The following is a 22,673-nucleotide window of genomic DNA, read 5'->3' as shown; positions in this document are numbered from 1 at the left end:
AGAAGGTATTCTCGGGAACAGATTTAAAATCATATAGTCACTTTTTCAAAATGTATATTGGTGTAGTCCAACTGCAAAATACACCCAAGGAATTTGGGAAGTCATATGGGGCTTATATACTATACCTATAGTCTATATTTAAGAAATCAATTTGGTTGTTGCGGTTATAAAGCGCCCCGCCCCCATCAAAACAACGAGAGTTTACGAATTCGAAAGTTGAGAAGTAGAAAAAATAAATGAATACCCCCAAAGTTAAACATTGCCGTTCACCCGAGGATAATTAAGTTACATTAATTTTCATGCAAAATTGTTTACTCGTTTACAACGAAAAACTATGGTCGGACATTACGCTTGTGGTTGTCCTTTCGTTCGGTACAGCAAGAAAACCTCTTTTCTTTGCTTGGTTGCGGCGCCAGAGCAGAAGCAGAATAAATAGAACCACCAATATTGCGACAATACAGCCGGCAAGAATCGCGTAACGGTAACTGTTTGATCCCATAGCTTAGAGCGAATATAAGATGTATTAATTTCGTACGATTTACATCAGCATTTCTTAAACTGGGGTAAATTTCGTGTATTTAGAGGGTAAATGAGCTACCAATCAAAATCCTCATCCATTGATGAGTCAGAAAAATAGGCTAATTGTAGTATTAAACCAGACTTTGAAAAACTCGTCGCCAAAAAGTTAGCGCATCCGTCGCATTAATGTAATTAGTTTGTTTGCTTTTTAATAAATGATCGCCATATTACCTATTGGGGGTAAATTCGATAAGCATCTTTGTTAAAAGGGTAAAGCACACAAAACGGTTTAAGAACCACTAATTTACATGGTATACCTATATCTATTTATGTCAACTGTTATAAAAACTTAACTTACGTTTTATTGCAGCCGTAGTAAGTTCTGTTGAGTTGGTTCGCGATTGGTATGAAGTTGTTTCTGTAGTTAAACAATACGAGTTATATTAAGGTGTCAAACTAACATGTATATACATTATAATTTCTAGTGTAAAATTTATGGTGGGAGACTTTTGTTTAATGCATGGTTAATTTATATCTGCAACTTTGAAATTCCTTATGTAAACATGTCTATTTACATGGTATTAACTCGTAGGCTGTTTTAAAACAGAACATCCGTGGTGATATCACTGTTGTTGTCCGCCACGTTAACTGAATTTAATTCAATTACATCTTAATGAATGAATGAATGAATGAATGAATGAAACTTGTTTTATCCTCATGTGGCCGAAAAACGACAGTCGTTATAACACGGGTGTGTTCTGTTTCATACATCTCGTGCTAGCACATGAGTTATCACATATGTAACTTATTTATCCTCGCGTGCCTAGCAAACGACGGTCGATATAAAACACGTGTTCTGTTTTATACACCTCATGCCAGCTTACGAGTTACCATGTAAGTTACTTTGTGGGTAATTGTTGTACCTGATGTTGGGGTAGTAGAAGACATCAAGGATGTAGGAGCAATTGAAGATGATACGGTAGTTATGATATCTGTATTGTTTATAAAAATTATATATACCAGAACTATATAGTAGGATGGTGTGAAAGATGGGATACCTTTAGCACATAATATCCAAATATCCTGTTTGTGTTTCTAACAATTAACAAATGTGTCCCATCTTCCCCCACCCTACTATATAATAATTTAAAGATGTAATTTCAAAAAATCATTATGACGTCATTAGAATTTTGATGACATCATAAATAGCATGATTTAAAAAAGAAATTAGGTTAGACCTGGTCAAAAATTAAAAATTCTGAAAAAATAATTCGACAGTTAACTGTTTAACTTAAGGGTTATTTGGCCCTCAAAGGAAAATAATTTTAAATCATAAAAAATGTGTGGTATGAACATGTCATATATTAGAGTGGGGGAAGATGGGACACCTTTTCATTCTATTTTCTCTGTTCCCATTTGGTAGTAAACAAAGAACATTCAAACAATTATTAAACCGTATCCTCACGACTCCCATAGACCGTTGTTAATTGTTTACAACACGATCAGGATACAGTGCTATAAAATTGTCCCATCTTCCCCCACCCTACTATATGTTATAAAATTGCAAGTAATTTTTACCTGGCTCAGTCGTCGTTGCTGTCCAATTAACGTGATACATAGACTGTACTACCTCGGTCGGGGATAATTTTCGATACCAAATTTTCACTTCGTCCATTTTCAGTTTCGCATATGAAGCAAAGTATCCGAACCTTAACTTTGCGAAGAATGCTGTGTTGTTCATCTTATTTACAATGCTACTGCTAGTTTCAGCAGTTGACCCGTTTATAAACAACTGAAAAAAAAACGTGTTAAGAAATGAGTTGTAAAGGCAGAAAATAAATTCATAAAATAAAACTATAAAGAACTAACCGCCATGCAAAAATAAACGAGCCATAAGACTAATTTAGTTTTCCCAATAGCCTTAACGGAGGTGTTAAAATTTAAAGTTGTAAGACCAGTTTTTGGAAAATTTAATTTTGGATATTGTTTGGAGTAAAAAGGTCCATGTTCTCATTCTTTTATATCGTTCTATTTCGTATTAAAAAAGTATATTTACAGACTGTTGGAAACGTGTTTTGGAATACTGGATACTATGAACTAACGGTATATCAATCTTACCCCACAGTGCTGTATAAATAAATAGGTACACAAACAAAAGAAAATTTGCATGTCCCGTTGTCCCCCAAGGACCTTAAGGGGTGGGGTTGGCCCAAAAGATTCTTCTATATACTAGCATAGGCAATTACCCAAAGCAGTATACACATTAAAACAATCAACCCCTAAGGTACATCTAAACAAACTGGTTAAGTCTACATTACTTCCATTCCATCTTTCTTGTTCCACGTGACGGCAATATGGCTCCAAGTTCCGAATCCAACGTTCGCAAACGAAATGTTGGCCAAATATTCCACCCCTAAAAGTATTAGTATTTAGTAAGGGTTCAAAAATTCTTAATACGAATCCGTGTGCTTTAGCTATAGTATCATGATCGAACTTTAAACTATAGCGTTGATTTTAAATTACTAACAGTATAGGGTAAGGAAAGAATGGAGACTTTTTATTTTATTTTCTCGTCCCATTTTGTACTAAACAAAGAACATACAAAGAATTATAAAAAACATATCGTCACGACTGCCATTAAGCGTTGTTAAATGTTTAAATAACGATCAGGATATTTGGATATTATGTTCTAAAGGTGTCCACCCTTCCCCAACCCTACTATGTAGTAGGGTGGGGAAGATGGGAGACTTTTTTATGATATTTTTTCGTCCTATTTGGTAGTAAACAAAGAATAATCAAAGAATTATCAAACCATATCTTGACGACTTTCAGTTTATTTGGATAAGGTGTGCCAAAGGCGTCTCATCTTCCCCCACCCTACTATATAGCTATGTACCACCGCAAGATATTGCAATATATTTATCAGCAAGCGACAAGAAAAAGTGTTTCTCCGCTGCTGAAAACAAACAGTCCGATCCAATCAAAACTGTGCAACAACTAGTATAATATAGTAGGGTGGAGGAAGATGGGACACCTTTTACATATATTTCCTTATCCCATTTGTTAGCAAACAAAGAACATTTAAAGAATTATAAAACCGTATCTCCATGTCTCTTATATACTGTTGTTAAATGTTTAAAATACAATCATCAGGATATTTGGATATTATGTGCTAAAAGTGTCCCATCTTTCCCCACCATACTATAGTATAGAAAGAAAAAATCGAACTTATTTTTACTCACAGAGCGGGACAACGACAGTCGTTATAACACGGGTGTTCTGTTTCACACACCTCGTGCTTAAGAGTTACCACGTATAAAGAATGTAACTTATTTTAGCGGATATTTTTTTCATTTTTTTGTACTGTGTATCTGTAATTTGTTACAACACGGGTGTTATGTTTCACACACCTCGTGCCCATTCACGAATTACCATAAATCTAACTCTGTGAGTACATTACCTATTGACGGTCGAATTGCAGCATTTATTGCGTTTGATGAAACAGATATTACAACACCTGGAACCATGTGACTACATAACCAGGAAGTGGACAAGATACACGAGTCAACGTATGATGGAACTGACAGAAAATTCGCCCACACAGCAAAACTTAAACCACCTGTAAACAAAGCAATCAATATGTTATACATAAAACAGTATATATTAGAGAACGGGGGAAGATGGGACACATTTTATTCTATTTTCTTGACCCATTTGGTGGAAAACAAAAAAAATTCAAAAGAATTATAAAACCGTATCTTTATGATTACCATAAATCGTTGTTAATTTATTAAAACATGATTAGGATATTTGGATATTATGTGCCAAAGGTGTCTCGTCTGCTCCGACACACGATTGATTAAGCTAGGACACATTTTGTACTAATATATTTCATGATCGTGTTTAACAAATAACAACGCTCTTTTAGAGTCATGAGAATATAATTATATAATTCTGTTTTACTACCAAATGGAACGATAAAATAAAATGAAAACATGTGCCATCTTATTCCAAAACTATTGAATTTTAATAAACAATTAGATCTAGTACTGTGGAGTAAGATGGGACATCACCTTTAGCACATACAGTTCATCCTGAACGTGTTTTTTGAACAATGACCAACGGGCTTTGGAAGTCGTGGGAATACAGTTTTACAATTCTTCGAATGGTGTTCTTTGTTTACTATACCAAATGGGACGAGAAAATAGAACGAAAGAGTGTCCCATCTTTCCCCACCATTCTATATAAATACATTAAAGTTCTGTCATTCGTGTACCTGTGCACTCCAACGGGTCTTTAAAGCAATCCGCATTAGGACTGTTTCTTACTTCAGGGAATTCAAAGCCTCGACGTATAATGATTGCTTTATCTATGATCCCATCCACCAATACTGTGAAACAATACATTAGAAAAAATGGTATTTTGCATGAAATAAATGAAGAGATGAATTTTAAAAGCTGCCAGGACGCCGTTCCAAAACACATAGATGGTATAGCTCCTAACTCGTAAACTGGCACGAGGTGAATGAACATCCGTGTGATAACGACTGTCGTTTTCCGGCCACGCGAGGATAAAGTAAGTAACATTAAGTTATAGATTTTATAAAACTGTATTCTTACGATTCTAAAATAGCGTTATAAGTTTTTATCGAACGTCGTTCCGAAAGCCTAATAAATATATTTTAAGTAAGCAGAAAAATCGTTTAAAGAATAACAACACGTTTTTACAGTAATATTACATGCTTTATTAAATAAATTAACTTATAGTACAGTAGGGTAAGATGGCTAATGTATTCATTTACTTTTATCGTCCCATTTGGTAGTAAATTAAGAAATTCGACTTAATCTTATAACTACACCCCTACTAAACTTAAGAGTATAATGTTAATTGTCAAAAAGACGATCAGAAAATATGGGAGTTAGGTGGTAACGGTATCCCATCTTACCCCACAATAATATATAGTATTTTAAAATACCTAGTCTAATGAGTTCAGTTCTAAAAAAAATAAAAACAATTACCTGAATCATTTTGGGACGCGACACCAGTAAATACATTAGGATTTCCTATATCAGGTGGTAATTGAACTGTAGTATTATGAACTAGTTTGTTCATTGACCAATATACATCGGGTGTTATAGCTGTAATAATACATAGGTCCAGTTAGTATTTGCAACGAAAACACAACGTAAAAGTAAGCATACGCTTAAGTTTGTTTCTATATTCTTATATATGTAGTATTCTGGGGTAGAATGGGACAGTTTTAGCACATAATATCCAAATATTTTGATGTTTTATTAAATCAACAGCGGTCTATAGAAGTCGTGAGGATATAGTTTTATAATTCTTTAACTATTCTTTGTTTACTACTAAATGGGACGAGATAATAGAGTTAAAAGGTGTCCCATTTCCCCCACCTCACTCTTTAGAAAATATATTGCCAGCAGGTTACATTTATCGTTGCTATAAATGTATTAGTCTCAAAACGCTATATAGATTATAAACAATACAAAATACTGTTCTAGCTCAATTTACCATTTGCAAATTTTAGGCACAGAAGGAACATTAACATTCCAGGATGTCTAAACTTCATGATTATGACGACAGTAGCACTAACAATGCCGTTTACCAAAATGCGTGGCTTTATAATACAGACACATACACCTACACTACACTATGTTTTGCAATAACATAACACGAGACATATTTCCAGACGTCAGCTGATGCTGTTGTAAAATTACAATTGTTGCGACACAAGCGTGATGCTGTGCGTCATATGCACAGAATGCGTGGAAAATGCATTTATGAAAATCATTTTCACAATATTGTTCTGAATGTGTTTTATTTCAAAAATTATACAGCCGTAAATTTCGCATTCTCCAGATCTTGCTACCTAGTATAAAATTTCTAAGTAAACAGCATTTTGTAAATTTTAAATTGGAATTTAAAATAAAGCGAGATCTAAATCATCAAATCTAGTTATAAATTACAAGATGGTCTCACCTGTGTCGGTATAGCATTAGTAGGCGTATAAATACGTTTTGTTTGACCATTACAAAACTTGTAATCCATAAACATATAAAGAAGTATGGCTATTCTAACCTTTCTATTCCAAGTTAGACTCATTTTTGTCACATGTCAAACTCAGACTTGCTGCTACTATAGTATGTAAAGCTGAAGTGACTAGCCACAAAACCGCTGCTTAAGATGCACATGTAACTGTCGTACTTTACTTGGACTTAAAAGGGCGCAAGTAATTATTAAACACGCGTACGCGTAAAGGCGCTCTGCACTGAAATCGTCCGTTGCGGTATTTTAATTAAACTATCCGACGATATATACTACTGTAGGGAAAGATAGAACAAATTTAACACATAACATCTAAATATCCTGTTCGCGTTTTAAACGATTGCAACGGTCTATCGTGAGAATACGGTTTTAAAATTCTTCGAATGTTCTTTGTTCAGTACCAAATGGGACGAGAAAGTAGAATGAATAGGCGTCCCATTTTCCCCACCCTACTATATATACAACGTTAAACTGCTTGGTTCGAATCCTATAATTTAAAGGAATCTCATTAAAGGTGTTTTAAATAAGTGTTTAATTGAAAATCTGCATTGTGAGTTTGGGTGTATTTGCGCAAACACGCGCGTACCGTACACGAAGAGAAATGGAAATAAAGGGATGACGTCACCAGTGTGACGTCACACATTTGAAACTTTAGTGGCCGCAACGGTAAAAGCGTGTTAGTACCGAAAAGGTAAAAGCAAATGGCGACCGTAAAAATGCAACACAATTACAAAATTTAAAATTAAAATATAAACATATAGCATTACACTTAAAATCATCTAAACGGGTCGCCAAAGTGAAAAGAAAACAGCGCAAAATAACGAATAAGATCTGGAACAAAAACGCAGAAAAAGTGAAACAACGATAGTGTTCTTGGTATTAATAAAAATGCTAGTGGACTTACTGAAACCACAGCGAGGCTCTTCGAAAATTCGAGAAAATCGAAGAAGTTTTCAGTTGTTCTATTTCGTCTTATAGAAAAAGCTCCATTGTGGCAATGGCCCCTTTGCGCTGGGAGTGTCTTTTAAACTGAAAACTGTACGAGAATGTGTACCAAGACAGCCTCGGTGAAAAAAATCGTGCTTATAGCGCCGTGAACCGAAAAGCAAGAAAGCGGATTGACGCGGTTACATTTATACCGTAACAGGCACCTCTTTCACGACACAATATGATTGCATATATAGGGGTGAGGCGCTGTGACGTCACCGTTTAAAAACCAAGGGGACAGGACCCTGATGAATGAAAAAGGCACGCCTCTTGCAAAAACATATAACTCCCAGGACGGGATACCGAATTCTCGGATTTTATTATTGGCTGTTAAAAAAAGGATAGGTCAAGTGATCCGCGTGGTGCACGGGCGCCGCACAGCGGTCGATTGTGACCTGGAGTTGAACTGCTGGGTGGCGATATACAGCTCAGTCTTTCACAAGGTGGTATATGTGATGTTGTGCCCCATGCTCTGACGTGGACACTTCGAAAACAAAAGCTAGACAGAGTAAAGTCTCTTGCGTGTCTCGGTTGCTAATAACCTGAAAGAAAAAACATCGTTTTAATTCGAATTCCTGTTACACTTAATAGTAGGGTGGGGGAAGGTGGGGGAAGACACAATTAGTATATTTGGATATCATGTGCTAAAGTCCCATCCCTCTACCCTACGGTATGTAACACCATGTCTGCGTGTTGCGTACCTGCAAAATTGTGAAGTTTTCAAGCACACTGTTCATCATGTACTTCTCGGGCAAATGTTTGAGCTTCAAAATGAAGTTGATCATATATTCGCACATAGGGGATCGGTTGATGCGATACGTAAAACGATCGTTTTCGAAACGAGCGAACTCCGTCTATTGAAAAAAGACAAAAATTTTTAGTCTCTAGGAAAAGAAGAATTGGCCTAAGGTATTTGGAGTTAAGTGGTCGCATGAAGGAATACATAAGCGGCCTGGGAGTTGGGGTAATATCCCAAGTGTGACCTAAATCCGGGGTTCACTCCTCGGATCTCACCCATATAAAATAGGAAGGTGTTAAAATAACTAGGTAATTGGAAAAACGTTGAGCCAACCAGCCTTAAAACTAAAAAGGGATTAATTAGGTAACACATTCCGCTATGACGCATTACAAACTGTACTAAAAATGGCAGCTTTTGTATGGTTAAGGATATTGAACAACTTAAGCCCCACACTGTAAATGGTATATAATGGCAAGCAATCATATAAAAAGTAACAATTGTTTTACAACGACTTGCAACGTGAAATCGTAGTACTTTATTAACAACAGCCGTTATAACACGGGTGATTGGCCTTAGAACAGTAGTTATGACACGGGTGTTCGGTTTCATACACCTCCTGTCACCTTACAAGTTATCACCAATGAAAAAAGTCTTAAAATAAAACGTGAATTGATTTACACCCAGCAACGTGAAATTATTGCTTTGGTTAAAATTCCATTACCTCAACTTTTTCGACAACTTGCTTTCCGAATGAACATACTTTAGTTGAACAAGTTATTGTCATGTTTTCAGTGCTTTCAAACTGGTTGGTGACAGCATAGAATGCGCCATTGTCGTCAGCTATGTTCACATTCAAATCGGCCTGAAAAAAAGCGGTCTTTTTAATACAAGTTTTGTACTTGTGCTTGTACCTAGGCGTGTTATACAGACTGTCGTTTTGTTTCACGTCTTTTGCTTTGTATGTTATTCCATCTTAATAAATATAACTTATTTACCCTCGCGTGGTGAGCAACAACAGTCGTTATATGATCTATTTTATACACCTCGTGTCCGCTTACGAGTTACCACGTATGTAACTTTGTGTGTAATTGTTTTTCTATATGGCAGACAATTCAGACAACCCATTAGCGACCATTGGGTTGGAGCAATTGCCGTTAACTGTCTCGCCTAAAGACACATATACGCCCAATGGTAGCAGCGACGAAACTTACCCAAAACTTGACGAGGAAGAACGCTTCTTTCGGGCCCTTTTCATACAATTCACGTAAACCCCCTTTCGGTTCTGGAAACTTGTCGTAAATCTGTCGAATATCAACAGACTCGAGCAACGGGTCGTTGTAGGATGGGTTGGACTGATCGATGTGGACAAACAGATGCTTTGAGTACTGGAATGTTCGTAGTAAACTGTTAAGGTGCTAAACTTTACGATGAACTATGTACATAAAAGCCCGAAATACAAACGGTATTTTTCTTTATAGGGATTTTTAAAAATGGTACATCTTATCACAAACTATACTACAATAACTTGCTTATGTAGTTTATATAGAAAGTTATTCCGAAATACAAACATTAATTACAGTAATCCTAAATAAGATTAGGATTTACAACAAAAAACATGGTACATTTTACCACAACCTACTATAATACCTCGCTTATACATTTCAATTTCACTCACAAAGCTTACTGTATCAGCAATAAGCACACAGTATATACGTGACAGTTTAACCATGCTAATGCTATTCCGTGAGATATAACAAAATATTGAAATTCTACCATGTTATCTCGGGATATACTTTCGTTCTATTTTATCGTCCCATTTGGTAGTAAACAAAGAACAATAAATGAATTATAAAACCGCATACTCACGACTTCCAAAAACCGTTGTTAATTGTTTAAACATTATCAGGATATTTGGATATTATATGCTTAAAGCGTCGCAGGTTCTTATATATTTAAATTACTTACATTCTCTAAGTCCCCCTGCTGTTCCAGGAAAGCGGAAAAGTCGACCAGGCGAAGTTTCTTACTCGCTATCTGACGATCCTCCCAAGCTGGGCCAATGCTGCCAGCTTGGTTTATAAAACCTGTGTAATATGATTATGAAAGCTTGAGTAATATGAATGTGGGACGTCGAACCGTTGGTTAGTCAAAAGTTTTGCCGGAAGAGCCAAAACACAAGTAGAAATATGCTTGGCAGAAACAATATATAAATATGATTTTATAATGTGTGATATTGGGTATAATAATATAGTATGGAAGAAGATAGGAAACCTTTTTTTTATTTTTTGGTTCACATTGGTAGTAAACAAAGAGCATTCAAAGAATTATAAAACCGTATCCTCACGACTTCTACAGACAATTTCTACAGATTAAACAAGCCTTCTTTTCTCGTCCAATTTGGTAGTAAACAAAGAACATTCAAAGAATTTTTGTATCCTCACGGCTCCCATAGACCGTTGGTAAATGTTTAAAACACGATTAGGATATTTGGGTATTATGTGCTGAAGGTGTCCCATCTTCCCCCATATTACTATAACTTAATCGTTTACGACAGCGAGGGCCAAAGTATATAACGAGAATAAAATTAGCAGCAAAACGACATTCGTTAAAAACACACTAAAGTATACGTTTAACTAAAAGTAGCAGATTTGTAATGAGGTACTAACCTGAACTTATGGTTTGTCCAGGTCTCGATGCCGGTATACTAACGTTCGAAGTTGGAAGACTGCTTCCTACAAGGGCAGAACCAGGTGCTTGAAGGGCGTATGGGGGATTGCTGAAGGGCTTGATACTGAAAGAAACATGGTATATTTATATAAAATATACTTTGAACATAACCTAAACTGTCTTATTCCAACATAATAAATAAATCTTGAATATACCTTTCTATATCATAAAAACTGCAATTTTTAAGTTGCTTTATCCTCGCGTGGCCGGAAAACGACAGTCGTTATAACACGGGTGTTCTGTTTCATACACCCCTATAGACCGTTGTTAATTGTTTAAAACAAGATCAGAATATTTGAATATAGTATGTGCTAAAGGTGTCAAATTTTTCCCCATCCTACTATATAAGTAAAAACATATGGACTTACTCTGCGTCGGGTTGGCCAACAAGTCCTCGCCAGAACGGCTGAAAATATAAAACAGCTTCGTGAAGTTTTGGTGAACGATACCATAGCATATTTTATCTCAAGAAAAATTTATAAAAAAAACCCATAGTAAATACATTTAAGACACACTTAAGTACAAGTTTGAGAAACGTTTTTTTATTATTTTCATTTTACAGCTTCTTTGCAAATGCCGATGAACACGTTTAAGGCGAAGTATATATAGTAGGGTGGTGGAAGATGAAAAAACACGATTAGGATATTTGGTTATTTTATGCTACGGTGTCTCGTATTCCCCATCCTACTATATCTAACAGTAAATAAACTCGTTGGATTTGATTTCTGTCGGTTACGTAATTGGTAACACTTGATTCTAGAAGGCAGCACGCAATGGTATAGTGGTGTGGGGGAAGATGGGACACCTTTAGCACAGAATATCCAAATATCCTGGTCGTGTTTTAAACAATTAACAACGGTCTATAAGAGTCGTGAGGATACCGTTTTATAATTTTTTAAATGTTCTTTGTTTACTATTAAGTAGGACGAGAAAACAGAATGAAAAGGTGTTCCAACTTCCCCCACCTACTATATTCAGGCTTTAGCGGACCAAACGACTATGTAGTTTATATCCATGCTCGATAGTTCACAATGTCATACCTTAGTGTAAGGCGGCCTGGGTGCAAGTTCCATATTATTGCTCTGTAGCGCCCCTGCCGACACGATCTGTGCGGAAGACATAGATGCCATACTTTGTAACACTTTGTCTTTAGTCGCCTGGTCCTTCAAAATTGGTCGGTATCAATACATAGTACAATACAGGCTAAGTGGCATTTATATACCACACGTATATATAGTGTATGGTGGTTTAGAAGCTACGCTTATTATAGTAGTAATAAATGTTATAATAATAATACATAAAAAAAAATAAAAAATCTAAAAAAATTATTCACTAAGGAAGTCGTAAGCTGGCACGAGGTGTATGAACCAGAACACTCGTGTTACGAGGACTGTCGTTTTTTTATTACAGTAGCGTAGATTTAAAAATATTACCAACGAAAAGACAGGATATAGCGACAAAACAACAGTTGTTAAAATGCGCTTGAAGTTAAAAACATATTTACATTTTATTGGAAGAAAATAAGCGTGGTCGCTACACCTAGCAGACAAACGAGCCATTTATGTTTAAATATTATTAAGTTAGACTTCTAATAGAAACAAAAGTGTGCGTAAATAATAGTAATGGCCTATTAATTTTTACCCTTAGCGTGTGTTTCAGCGAATACCATTTTGCTATTTATGTATAAGAATGCTGCGACGAGTCTTCTTTGACATTCTACATTTAGTCCCCATATACGAGTTATAGTAGTAAGCCCTCCTTATTCAAGAAGCAAACAGAGTTGTATTTACACCTTACGGCTTTATTGAATTTCTTTTATGATTTTACCCAACGCAAATATGGTGAACTATGTAACTACAAGAAGCGAATTGTTATGCTGCTTACGAACTACTGCTTTATAGCATGAGTTAAATTTCCTATAAAAGTTACCCCACCTTGAATTGAGATTGCATTTCCCTTGATTTTCTTCGGGCCAAAACTTGTATGTGACTGGAAACCTGTAGAATGATAAAGTTAAGACACCAATTTCTACGGACACCAATTTCTACGGACAACAAAAAGAAATTAGCTAACTAAACTGACTATTATATCATTGTTTTCAGTTTTATTGTATACGGATAAGGCTCTTTAGGACATAAGAATGAACATTAGGTCAACTTTGGCTTATATATCATTCTAACATCTTTAAGTATATATGCTACTGTAAAGACACAACTGTGTTGGGAATTATCGCCGCTAGAATGCGCCAAGGAGCAGAAGATAAAACGACGCGTCAATTCAGTACAAGATATATGCAACGTGAGATGATGGCAATATATTAGGGATTTAAATGTTTTATTAGGAGTAACCAACCTGTTTTCGGGTTCTTGTCTTCCCGGTTCTCAGTTTTATGTAACGAGCTATCAGTTCATTTCGACCTGTGGTTTATATAAACATAAGGAATGATTTTAAAATATGAATTTATTACTATAAGAGTTATAGTATAGGGTATGGTGAAAGGACACCTTTAACACATAATATCCAAATATGCTGATTGTGTTTTAAACAATTAACAACGGTGCATGGGAGTCGTGAGAATACGGTTTATAATTTTTTGAATGTTCTTTGTCTGCGACCAAATGAGACAAGAAAATAGAATGAAAAACTGTGCAAACTTCCCCGACCCTACTATATGTAAAATACGAAATTGGGGAACGTGGAGTTAACTCGAGTTAACTTTATGAGTAATAAAATGTGGTTTATTTTCAGAGAAAAATGTGGGAGATTCCCTTGAGGGTTGATAGTTAATTGAAGCTAGCTCCGAAACCACAAAATCTGAGTGGCGATTCTCTAATTGCTTGAGTGCCCAGAATCAAATATTTATGGGTGAGAACCCGCAAAGGAGTAGATAAGTTACTTGGAGTAATCCTTGCCCGTTGCGTGTATGAGGGCCAACAGTAGATCGGTTTTACATGCAATATTCATACAGGCTTGATTAAACGATGCCATAACTGAAGGCCAGGAGTTAAGCTGATTGGTTAAGAACATACACATGGTAAGAAAACATATGTTAATAAGTCCAGAACACCTCCGAATTGATAAGAAAAATAAATGAAAACAAATACCGGAAAATGAAAGCAGTGAACTTTAATTCTAAATATGAATGTCATTAAAATCGGATTATTTTTTGGATTTGATCAGACAATTACATTAATTTCTACCGATCAGTAAGCATTGATTTCTTAACTTTGGATTAGGCAAGTAAGCAATCTTTTCGCGCAACTTAAGTATCAATGTAATTCCCTTGTTTATTTATTTGACGTAGTGGACGGGACCGTTGTTTACACAGCGGGTGATGCGGCGAGTCGATGCTTAATCTTAGCAAGCGATCAGCATCGTGTGAATACAAATCGCAGTGAAAAACGCCGGGAATTCAATGTAAATTTACGAGCCAGAAAATGGGCGCTTGGACAATAAACCAAGAGAGTGGCATACGGCTGTGCTCAATTTCGTAACGAAAACGACTCTCTACGACTGGTTTCAATCGCAACAATTTCGGAGAGCGCTGATTAGGCTTCTGGGTATATAGTTGAACACTCTTTTGAAGTTTGGTTAAAGGAAACACGAATCAAGCGATTAATTCCAACGTTCATTGTAATTATTACTTTACCGTGTATAGCAGTTATAAATTATTATTCACCTACAGGGTAAAATGGTTCGAACATACTTAGTACTACAAGGTATTAATAGCGTAATTAATTACCACAAAACTTGGGAACGACTAACTTTATGGGCGAGCAGTGAAATGTTTATTTAGTTTCCTAAAGCAATATAACAAATATTACATGCCGCGGACAATACGAGCGGTCAGGAGAATTGATTGATGAGCAATCTTTTGCTTTATTATGAAAACTTAACTGACAGCTTTCGGTCCAAAGCGGGCACTCCTGAAAGCGGAAACAGCCCTTCTAGAAGCATAGAGACGTCACGCTTTTTACGCAGCAGTGTTAATAGGTTCTTGACAAGCATGAACAAGGTGTAAGGTGACACGAAACCCGAGAAGCCGCATATTAAATGGACGCTAATGTGGTCACTTTGTCACATCTCGGTGTTTAGAATGCAAAGGCAACCAGAAACACAAATACACCAACAGCTGTTGCGCCAGAAAGTGTTAGATTACTTTTGCAATTTATTCAATCTATATCATTGCACAGCAAAATTGCAATTTTAAAACTGCATTTATTTCTAAGAAATTTGGTACTGCGAATGAAACTTGATTTAGTTATTTCAATTGCTTATCGGCTTATTCACGAAACTGAATTTCTTAAAAGCCACTTCAAGCGGGGTGGGGAAGCATTACTCAAATGCTGTATTTGCTTTTCTTTTTACTCGGGTATGGAAGACGCGGTCGCACGCAGACGACTCAAATTACTTAACGAATACTTTGTGTCCGTTTTGATTCGGTGGCCGAACCCGACTCCAAATCATCTGCATCCAGCACTAAACACACGGGCGCGGCGAAATGGGTGTAAAGGCCATTAGGGGACTGGGAATTGGGGAATCATTCATCACTGCTTGGACAAGACCCTTGAAGTGCGAACCCAGGTCGTCCACGGGTGATTGGACTGTGGAAAACTTTCCAAGCAAATGTCGTTCTTTCGAGTGTTCTGCTAGCAGTTTACACCAAGCGTGAAGAATTTAAAAGATCGAAATTTGCCAGGAATTAAAGCGATGAAATGTTACGTCTACCGCGGATTAGTTTGCAAACAAAGCCGAAGTTGAATTCAGGTAAACGTCGGTGTTGCTCTGTCAAAATCGTCGTGTAAGCAGTTTGAAATTTACAAACATTGTGTAAGCAATGTGGCGCGTAAACATAACGTGTAAAGGATTATGCTGACCACGGCTACGGAACAATGCTTGAAAGTGACAAGTAAACGTTCTGGGAAAAATTACGCATCAGCGATCCGTGACTGTGAACTTGTCGTTTTTAAAATAGGCGTCCAGTATTGCACAAGAGAAGGACATTCTCAACACGTTAAATATACACCAAGTGCACAATCGGGCCTATCATCGGTACTTGCAAGCTGTAATCTTTTACAGGTTTATCTTATGTACCTACGGAAGGGACAACTGGTTCAAATCAAAAGATTGCGTCACAAGTTCGGGTTCTTATGGGCGGCTGCGTAAATAGACCGGGGATTCCCTTTAAAGCTTGTTTGCACACTTAGTAGACGGTTCAGGGAACGCACTTTTAGGCAAAATTTACACAACAGTCATTAGTTACTTGGTAATCTTTTTACACTACAAATGAGCGGAGCTTTAATTACAGCACAGACCGTGAAATTACTGCAAAACAAGCGATTCGTTGTTTATAACCTGAGAAACCAACATTTGACAGCCGGAAACGTTTAATTGGATATCGTCGACCTTATTGTCAGTGCAAAGCTAAATAGAGCACCCGGTTCTGATAACAAAAGACAACCCTGGACTGACGATACTACCAACTCGAAACGGAAACCGACTAAAGCAGAAGGGAGCTTCTTGTCTCGTTGAAGCTCAGTTTTATAACGTTGAAACACTCGATGAGCGCACTGGGCCAGATTGTAAAACGTACTTTACAGTAACTTATAGGAGGTAAAACCGCACAGTTATATATTGCACTAGCAATATCCGACAGTAAATATCACGTTGAAAGTGATTTAGCAAAAACATGCAAACTTTTACTACCCCAAACACATTTTGACTTACCATACATTTTTCCTTCGTCAGAAAGTATAATTTTTCTTCTACCGCATGGAGGGTATATAGCAAGCGCTTCATGAAAACTCTGTTCTATATCAGGACTCCAAACGCCTTCGGCTTCGTTGTCCATAACATCACCTTTCTGCATGCTGTTAATACAGTACTGTCAAGTACATTGTCACACAAATACTACATTGTGCACAACTCAAAATGGCGCCAAAACTTTCCGATGAATTAACACGTATTCACTTTACAAATTAGCCGAAATTTACAGCTGTTACGATGTAAAAAAACAGACCTTTGACTGGTGTATTGCAACATCGGATGTGGCTTGAAATAACCAGCGGTAAACTTTAAGCAGTTTTCGGTTAATGGACTTGGCGTTTGACATATAGATGGAGATGTTTCTGGACTGGGAAATATCTCTCTCATTTTGCTGATTTTGTACTAAGCCAGTGAAAATGCAGACTGCTAATACTCTAAAACCCTATTATTAAATGAATAACTGCAAATCTTAGAAATGCAAATAGATCTATTTTATTCGACTCTATTTAACTGTACTAGTCACAACTATATAGCCCCTTCTGCTGCTGTTGTCCAAAATAATGAATTTCATAAAAAGAACAGCTTACAAAAGTAAACAATACTAAGCTATCGTCTTTCTTTGAGCTAGAATGCTAAGAACAATAAGAGATTACAAGTTATTGAATAGTTACCACTGCCAACAATTAAATCCTGAATTGAAACTTAATAGTTTTCTTGCCTTGTTTTCAAGTAACCTTATACTTTAGAGATAAACTGAAATGGTTTACCAGGCCAAGCAATTTTTACTAGTAATCTAAAAAGTCCAACCCAAAAACCTATCTAGAACTGAATTAATTCTAGGGTGGCGGTAGAATATATCCACAAATCTTTCCACACCACTTTCGTAAACTGTCTTTATGGGCATGGTTTGTGTAATATCCGAAGCTACATTAGTGGAGTGCTACTTTACAGATTTGAATCACTTGTCACACCTAATTAGTGGCTTTTTCACTCAGAAGAACATGACAACTTATGCAGACTCACAGTCTGTTAGCTAAGGCCAACCACCACAAGCCACAGGCTATGTTACATTGATTATACAGTTAAGCTAATAAGCAATTTGATTATCAGCCCTGCCATTTAGTGCAGGGAGTGTGCCAAGAAATTGCACATCTTGTTGGTGGTGCAAAGGCACTCACCTCCACGTATAGCTAGATATTATATATAAGTGGTAATTATCAAATTTCTCTGGACAACTTATTATATGACAGAAATTGCACACTTTGCTGGTAGTGCAATGACACCTACCACCCCCCTACAGAAAAAAATTATTTTAGGGGTAGCATAGCTGCAGTTATCTAATTCTGTAAATACTATTCGTTTAATACCAAATGAACCAAGAAAAAGGGATTAAAACATGTACCATCTTACCCCACCCTACTACATATGTGGTATTTATTATATTTCTATGAACTACTTACTTCATGTCATCACTGGTGGGTGACGGGCCCCCTGAACTCGACCCAGGGCCCCCCATCAGGCCCGGGGTGGTGGCTACAGGGGGAATGGTGACGCTTAGGGGGTCCGTCACCGATGTATTAGGTTGGTGTAGCGACACTATGCTGGCAATTTCGCCCGCTGATAAATCAGGATGATGGTTGTGTGGATTGATGGTGATTGGTTGGGGTAACCTGGTAAGATACTTCATATAAACACAACATGACCTACTTATACAATGTTGGTGATAGAAATGCAGAAAACATGCCTTGCCTTATCATTTAAGGAGGATTATTGGTAAAAAGTTAACTGTGTGACACATTCATTTTGTTTTACAGTCACATTAGGCATATACTGGTTATGTAGTACTTACACACAATTTAAAATGGATGCAATCTTTTTTGTTTGGGCCTAAAACTTGAAGTACAAAACGTGTAGTTAATCTTTTGAATGGAGATCTGGCTAGGTCTGATCTTTTGCCCTTCAGCTGAAAATAAACAATTTTCAAAAAAACAGTGTGAATTAGTTACTTTAGGGATTGTACAGGTTTAAACTTATAATACAGGACCTAACTGGTGCAAAAGTTATCAGCTTTACTAAATTAATCGCTTGTTGTGATTAAGGAGAAACGCAATGTTAGTAAAGAGAAGCTTGTTCTTGCTGAGTGACATATAATACGTTGGGAAACAACGCCGTGTTTGTGCGTTCAACCATTTGAAAAGCTCGTTATTACATTTACCTCCATTGGCTCGCGTTTAATAATTAACTATTGCTGGGTCAGTGTCGACTGAGGTCTACGTTTGAGAGGTTATCGGTAACGTAATGTTCGCTATTTGATTCAATCGTAGCGCTGGAAGGGTACTTGAAGCGCTCTTATAAATAACACACAAGCAGTGTAATCAAGCAGTGCTATACTATAACCAACACGTCCGTGCCTGGCCAGACTATAAAACCGCCAATTGCCTCCCCAGACGAAACAGGTGCCGCAGACTTGCAATATACAAGCAACAGACGACACACCAGATTGTAAACGACGTTTCTTATTCGCAAACTCCATCAAAATTATGGTAAACAAAACCAGCACGGCCGGACACTTTATTAATAGTGTAGCAATCACAGGTATTGATTATGAGTATATCATTGCGACACTAAACCCATATTGCACATTTTGTGCTGTAGAGGCTTAATATGATCACTAAATTACAGGTAATATAAAGAAAGTATGGCGCAGCGCACTAATACGCGAATGGCCAATTCCTTTAAGAATAGCCATGTCAATTTGCTTACGACAAATCATAGTTAAACACGCAGATTACGACGATGCAATGATTAACATAAATGCCACGGAAAGAAATTACTTTGCTCCGGAATGACGCAGCTAGTCGTTATCTGGTGATTTCACGGAATCCAAGTTTCATTATTTTCGCCGAGTAACGGATAATTATTATTAATACGCGCTTGAAATATTATAGGAAATATGGCAGCGCATGTTACGATTTGTCGCACTTTTCAAGTTACGAACAGTCGCAAACACTTCATTTTGACGGTATATCTGCATATAATCTATAACATAGAGTACTGTGGGCTAAGATGGGACACCTTTAACACATGATATTTAAATATCCTGATCGTGTTTTAAACAATTAACAACGGTCTATGGGAGTCGCAATGATACGGTTTTATAATTCTTTAAATGTTCTTTGTTTACTGCCAAATGGGTCGAGAAAACAGAACGCAAAGGTGTCCCATCCCCTCCACTCTACAACATAATACACTAATGACCAATGGCAGTTAACATTAAAATGAAAACATCGTCCAATACAACGCGTGTCGAATCTGAATGTTCAATTCAATAAATGACACAATTTAACAAGCAATAGATAAAAGTCATTAAACCTGGCAGAAACGTGAAAATTGCTTCAAGCGATGGCTATACATTACTTCCTCTTTACAACAAACAATTTCCTGGATTACGAGTTCAATGTGATAGGATAGTAGTCCACTTGCCAGTTAAAAACTTATACTACCAGTGTACAAAGACCTAATAACTTGATTTCAAACATAAACAAACCAACTAAAATTGTAACGCTTTCGAAACAAATTACTAAGACCTAACTTAAAATACTCTATAGCTGTCAACGGCGGCCATTGTACAGCAATTTACAGTAACACACTAATTACAACTTTAAATAACCTAAACTCCCATAATTTTCGTAACAATTTTAACCAAATTAATAGTAAAGGTATTCTGTTTAACTACTTCTGTAAAATCTTTAAGATTATCAGTTTAGTGGACTTTCTAAACTTGTAGCTCAACTGGTGTTTCCTGGTTTAACACTCGCATTACTGACTGAAATCAGCGCTTCAGAAAACAAATTTTTTAATAATATTTTCATTTAGAGATGATTTCAATAAATATGTCTGCTCGTCGTGTAGCGAAAGAGTCGAAATGAGTTGAGCTGTGAGCGTTTGCCCGATTATTAACCACACATGCCTTGCATAACTCTCAACCTGAGTCGCGACATAGGCAACTTTCAACGCCATAAATTACGCCTTCTCGTCGTCGGAAACAGAAAACAAAAACACTTACCCGTTCACAAACTTCTCCTGGAGTGAAAATTAATCAATTTCGTCGCATTCACTGATAACTTGACGACTAATTCGCTGTTTTTTCGGTTGTCCTACGACAGCGCGCCGGAGCAGGTATGCCAACTATGACAGAAACGAAAGATGGAATTCCGACTACCATCAGCGCATGCGCACAGTGTGATAATGACGTAACTCGCCAAACAACGTCCTCAAAGACCGAGAGAAGAGAAAAACCTCCTTGCTCGTTGAATTATTACTTCGAAGCTCGAGGCGGTGTACGTCACAAGGCTCTCTTTGTTACAAGCGCGCGCGAATCGGAGAAGTTTTTGTATCTTGTATTATTCGGGGAGAGAAGACCCTCTCGTTACACTTCGCCGATTTAAGCGCCCTTTGCAAAATCGTCGAAGCGCTTCACGGAGTTCTGTTTGCTTAGCGCTAGTTGCGCCACTGAACTCGGATAGAGAATAAACAGCTTCGATAATTTTACGCGCTTGTTATTACCAGATCTGGCCAACGTAATACAGCCAGACTTTAATCTACTTCCGTTTCGTATTTCCTGTGCCAATCATTTCAACTTTTCTCGCTTAAAAATCAATTAGGAATCTATGCCCGCAGGACTGCCAACGTTGCGCAAGCGACACGGCAAAGGCTGGGCACGATTTTTTAAAGTTTTTTTTGCGAAAAACTGAAGCAATAAAAATCTCTAATGCTTTTTGGCTAAAATGACAAAAATATGTAAAAATTATAAAATGAAGTTGTTATACGGTGTTCAATAAGTTTTTACACTAAAAATTAATTTGCCCAAAATTGAAAATAATTACGTCATGTCATCGTCGATACACAAAAGGAAAAATTTCACAATCGTGGTGTAAAAATAACGTGGACAAAGGAAGCTAACCACTAGCGCTACCTAACGGTAGTATATTTTAGCATAATTGTTTAACTAAGAAACCCCGGCAAATTAAATAAATATACATTCAACCATTAGCGCAACTAAAACAAGTGTGATGTTTTTATAAAACAATATATATGCACAGTAAAGCTGTAATATATAGTACTGTGGGGTAAGATAGGACATCTTTAGCACCTAATATCCTATAAACGTGTTTAAACAATTAACAACGGTATATGAAAGTCGTAAGGATATGGTTTTATAATTCTTTGAATGATCCCTGTGAACTACCAAATGGTACAAGAAAGTAAAATGAAAAGATGTCCAACGTCCCCAACCTACTATATGTGGCCACCTAATTTAAATTCACACTTATGATATATAGTGGGGTGGGGGAAGATGGAACACCTTTTCTTTCTATTTTCTCGTCCCATGTGGTTGTAATCAGCGACAATTCAAAGGATTATAAAACCATATTCTCACGACTTTCATAGACCGTTGTCATTTGTTTAAAATACGATCAGAATATTTGAATAATATGTGCTCTCATCTTCCCCCACCCAACTATACATTTAAGAAGAAAGATTGCATAATCCAGATTCCGGACGATGCGATAGTCATATAATACGCGAAGTTTAATTTTAGTAGTATTTTCACTTACCGGTTCTCTCTTAGAGGTAAATCTGTTGAAATTTACGCCCACGGAAATTCCTCAGACCTACGCAAAACATGCGTACGTAAGTCAGTACGTAACCTATTATTGTTTGCTTGGGTAAGCATACAGTCTATTCAAGGTGTCAATCATTTAACATGGACAGTAAACTTTCTATTCAGCACAACCTATGCGGTAAATAAGTCTCTGGTAAGAACCGCTGACTAATTTGAATGTAAAGATATTTCTATTCGGTGCAC

At 36.8% G+C, this 22,673-nt stretch overlaps 2 protein-coding genes across 6 annotated transcripts; both read right to left on the bottom strand.

Moving 5' to 3' along the window:
* Positions 1-98: 98 nt before the first annotated feature.
* LOC149725098 (adhesion G protein-coupled receptor D1-like) lies at positions 99-6,210 on the bottom strand. The gene is made up of 9 exons (XM_089892729.1): positions 6,052-6,210; positions 5,538-5,657; positions 4,796-4,909; positions 3,980-4,138; positions 2,838-2,932; positions 2,098-2,311; positions 1,443-1,511; positions 878-937; positions 99-501 (listed from the first exon to the last, which is right to left on the bottom strand). The coding sequence occupies exons 1-9, from the start codon at positions 6,107-6,109 to the stop codon at positions 320-322; spliced, it is 1,071 nt and encodes a 356-aa protein (XP_089748855.1). The 5' UTR covers positions 6,110-6,210; the 3' UTR covers positions 99-319.
* A 919-nt stretch (positions 6,211-7,129) lies between these two features.
* On the bottom strand, positions 7,130-22,457 carry LOC149725097 (transcriptional enhancer factor TEF-1-like). Of its 5 annotated transcripts, none has more exons than XM_089892725.1 (14): positions 22,423-22,457; positions 18,654-18,767; positions 18,265-18,474; positions 16,766-16,908; positions 13,391-13,455; positions 12,973-13,035; positions 12,079-12,201; positions 11,407-11,444; positions 10,978-11,102; positions 10,277-10,395; positions 9,523-9,696; positions 9,033-9,173; positions 8,274-8,426; positions 7,130-8,114 (listed from the first exon to the last, which is right to left on the bottom strand). In XM_089892725.1, the coding sequence occupies exons 3-14, from the start codon at positions 18,318-18,320 to the stop codon at positions 8,001-8,003; spliced, it is 1,314 nt and encodes a 437-aa protein (XP_089748851.1). In that variant the 5' UTR covers positions 18,321-18,474; positions 18,654-18,767; positions 22,423-22,457; the 3' UTR covers positions 7,130-8,000. The 5 variants fall into 5 exon arrangements, with proteins under 5 accessions (XP_089748851.1, XP_089748849.1, XP_089748850.1 ...); XM_089892723.1 differs by lacking the exon at positions 22,423-22,457 and adding an exon at positions 20,871-21,087; XM_089892724.1 differs by lacking the exon at positions 22,423-22,457 and adding an exon at positions 20,177-20,378.
* Between the last annotated feature and the right edge of the window lie 216 nt (positions 22,458-22,673).

The sequence above is a fragment of the Ciona robusta genome, chromosome 14, assembly GCF_009617815.1.
Source record: "Ciona robusta chromosome 14, ASM961781v2".
In the NCBI taxonomy this organism is placed as follows: domain Eukaryota; kingdom Metazoa; phylum Chordata; class Ascidiacea; order Phlebobranchia; family Cionidae; genus Ciona; species Ciona robusta.
Note: the sequence above shows the minus strand (reverse complement) of the source record. Positions and strands in the feature narration are given on the sequence as shown.

What these genes read in the sequence shown, in the direction of transcription:
- LOC149725097 (XM_089892721.1), bottom strand. Translation starts at nt 17,191, where the DNA reads ATGAGAGAGATATTTCCCAGTCCAGAAACATCTCCATCTATATGTCAA. An exon ending in AGCAGGGGGACTTAGAGAAT is followed by an intron (nt 9,697 to 10,276) that starts GTAAGTAATTTA and finishes CGAACATTCCAG; the next exon opens with TACTCAAAGCATCTGTTTGT. An exon ending in AAGTTGTCGAAAAAGTTGAG is followed by an intron (nt 8,427 to 9,032) that starts GTAATGGAATTT and finishes TTTTTTCAATAG; the next exon opens with ACGGAGTTCGCTCGTTTCGA.
- LOC149725098 (XM_089892729.1), bottom strand. Translation starts at nt 6,109, where the DNA reads ATGAAGTTTAGACATCCTGGAATGTTAATGTTCCTTCTGTGCCTAAAA. An exon ending in ACAAGAAAGATGGAATGGAA is followed by an intron (nt 2,312 to 2,837) that starts GTAATGTAGACT and finishes TTTTTTTTTCAG; the next exon opens with TTGTTTATAAACGGGTCAAC. An exon ending in TTCTACTACCCCAACATCAG is followed by an intron (nt 938 to 1,442) that starts GTACAACAATTA and finishes GTTTAACTACAG; the next exon opens with AAACAACTTCATACCAATCG.